This window comes from Eubalaena glacialis, chromosome 14, assembly GCF_028564815.1.
Source record: "Eubalaena glacialis isolate mEubGla1 chromosome 14, mEubGla1.1.hap2.+ XY, whole genome shotgun sequence".
NCBI classification, from domain to species: Eukaryota; Metazoa; Chordata; class Mammalia; order Artiodactyla; family Balaenidae; genus Eubalaena; species Eubalaena glacialis.
In genome coordinates this window covers 55,478,896-55,482,041 of record NC_083729.1, presented here as the reverse complement: position 1 = coordinate 55,482,041, position 3,146 = coordinate 55,478,896, and the positions used below count along the sequence as shown (strand labels likewise).

General features: G+C 44.5%; 1 protein-coding gene across 1 annotated transcript; it reads right to left on the bottom strand.

Moving 5' to 3' along the window:
• Window positions 1-319: 319 nt before the first annotated feature.
• Window positions 320-2,143, bottom strand: LOC133105334 (probable RNA-binding protein 46). Its single transcript, XM_061211326.1, is given in 2 exon segments — window positions 320-1,433; window positions 1,800-2,143. Coding segments are annotated over 2 exon segments (1,458 nt in total).
• Window positions 2,144-3,146: the final 1,003 nt, after the last annotated feature.

The following is a 3,146-nucleotide window of genomic DNA, read 5'->3' as shown; positions in this document are numbered from 1 at the left end:
AGATGTGTGTGAGTACTAAAGACCAAATTTGTAAATCCTGTACTTTCCAAAAACTCAACTATGTTCTTTGGTGTAGTGTAAGCCAAGGGTGTGAAAATGACTATGAAGTGATTATTTATAAAATGTACGGTGTTTCTAGGAACAGAAGAAATTAGGTCATCTAATGCACAGGTAAAGTTTTTTCTATATTTTCCTGGTGCTATAAATGAGGGCTAAAAATGAATGTTAACTTAGTGTTGTCATGGGACTTAATATTAAGCCAACAGGAATGAGATCAACTGCAGGAGAATAAGTTCAAGCAACATCAGAAAGGACCTGTTTATTTTCTCCAAACTCTTCTACATAGGTCCAGGCTGAAGAGATTGTGTTCCCTGTCCAAATGAAGTAATGTAAACTGGGCTGCCAGTTCCTTTGCATCTTCCAACGTGGTACAGAGTTTGTCTGGCATGAAGTAACTCTGGGATCCATTTGCAATAGCAGGAATAACGATTGTATATGCCAAGAGTACTTTCCCATCTTGACTTGTTGTTGAATATAAATAATACTCTGGTGGTGCCCGATTATTTTTGTTGCAGTAATAATCCAAATGCATTACTGCAGAATTGAAATGATTGGATTTTAAAGAATACATACTAATTGGAGTAAGCTTTGTTCCAGGAAAAAATGGATAAGCGCATCTTTCAATTTCAGGGGGGCTTGGGCCATGCTGGCCATTGAGACGAGCTGGAAGAGTTGGTGGCATGCCTAGAGTTTTTGGGTGGCTCTCTTCTTTGTTAGCAAACACAATCAGGTTTTCCGAATTGGGGCTAATCTGACCATTAAGATGCTGCCTCCAAGTGTTTTCTTTATTTACAGGTTTTCCCAGTGTTATCTCAATACTTGCTCCATCAATGCATTTTCCATTCATAACAGACATAGCAGCCACTGCATCTTCTCGGTTGAAAAAGTGAACAGAAGCATAATCTCTAAGTTTCTTTACTCATTCAACTGCACCAGGTTTGAATTTATTTAATTCTGCTTTAATTGTTTCCTCTGTAGTTGAGATCATTACATTTCGTACATAGAGAACTGTAACTCTCTGCGTGGTTTCCTCATCAACCTCTTTCTCTGGGTCAGCCCAATCTACCTGAATGGTATGGCCCCACAGTTGGAAGGTTCCTGGAATTAGTTTTCTCCCAGCCATAGCAGCAGCTCTGTGAGATTCATACTCAACAAACGCAAAACCGCGATTTTTGGTCTTATCAGTTGCTCTTGGGTAAACAATGACATCTACAATTCCTTCTGTAACTTTCTTCATTTTATCCACGATTTCTTCCTTCTACTTTTCCTTCAGAATAGCTCCAATAAATAATCTGCAATTATCCAAGCTTACACACACACCGATAAACTTCCCTGGTCGAATCTCATAATTATTAAGAATTCTGGGGGCTTCCCTGGTGGCGCAGTGGTTGAGAATCTGCCTGCCAATGCAAGGAACACGGGTTCGAGCCCTGGTCTGGGAAGATCCCACATGCCGCGGAGCAACTAGGCCCGTGAGCCACACCTACTGAGCCTGCGCGTCTGGAGCCTGTGCTCCGCAACAAGAGAGGCCGCGATAGTGAGAGGCCCGCGCATCGCGATGAAGAGTGGCCCCCGCTTGCCACAACTAGAGAAAGCCCTTGCACAGAAGCGAAGACCCAACACAGCCATAAATTAAAAAAAATAAAAAATTAAAAAAAAAAACATAGAACAAAAAACCTGTTAAAAACATATATATATAGGCTGTTTAAAAAAAAAAAAAAAGAATTCTGATGGCTAACTGGGCTTCTTCTTTTGTAGTACACATCACAAAAGCATAACCTCGATTTTCACCACTAAATTCCATCATAAGTCGAAATTCATATATCTTCCCAGCTCTTTCAAATACAGGAACTAACTCATCTTCATACACATCACGAGGTATTTTTCCTACAAAAACTTCACAGCCTCTAGGTGGAGGTGGACCTTCCCAACCTTGAGGCGGACCACCAAACTTCCTTTGCCCATTTTCTTGAACCATGTTGTATCCAGTCTTTTCCATCAAAGCAAGTAATGCTGCTTCATTCTGCGTACCAGTTCGGACTTTACTGCATCCATTTGTTGCATCTGTATTTTCTTCGTTCATGGTTGCAGTTCCCCTCGGGTCTTCAAATGTTGGTCCTAAATGCCTGGGACCAATGACCACAAACCGCCACCACCGTTTCGGGGCCAGTCGGTGGGAGCGGGGGTTGCCGCAGCGGGGAGGGGAGCCCACGTGGAGGAGCTCGCGAGGTCCTCGTGCCTAGCCTGGTCTCCCTTTAATTTATTTTATTTTTGGCTGCATTGGGTCTTCGTTGCTGCGCACCGGCTTTCTCTAGTTGCGGCGAGCGGGGGCTACTCTTCCTTGCGGTGCACGTGCTTCTCATTGCGGTGGCTTCTCTTGTTGTGGAGCACAGGCTCTAGGTGCGTGGGCTTCAGTAGTTGTGGCTCGCGGGCTCTAGAGTACAGGCTCAGTAGTTGCGGCGCATGGGCTTAGTTACTCTGCGGCATGTGGGATCTTCCTAGACCAGGGCTCGAACCCGTGTCCCCTGCAATGGCAGGCAGATTCTTAACCACTGTGCCACCTGGGAAGCCCTCAAACTTTTATTTAAAGCAAAGTGAGAATAAATAAGCAATACAAAACAAAACAAAACAAAAAAACTTCCAAGCTGAACAAAAGCCTTCTATGTGTGCAGCAAACAGAGACAGACAGCCTACCAAGTCCAGAGGTAGACTGCTCCAACAGATAACAACTCTCCCACTCAGGAAGCTGCCCGGCTAATAGACTTGCCCAGTATGGAAAAGGAAGGAGTTCTGGGGACAAGGAAGGAGCAGCAGAGGCTCTGAGATAGGCAGAAGGTGTTTTGGGGGGAAAGAGAGAAGACTAGGCTGCTTGGAAAGGATTCCTCTTCCCCCTCCATCCCTCAGGCTAGGAGGTCAGATTTGAGCAGATACTCAAGGCAGGGCCTGAGGATGATCACAACAGTCAGATTACCTACCCTGGTGTACTCAGTTTTCCACTACCAGTGGATGTCTGTCCAACCTCCAGATATTTAGATGTGAAAGTGGTACACGCAGGGACCACTATCAATAAAAGAGGCCTTCTGGGT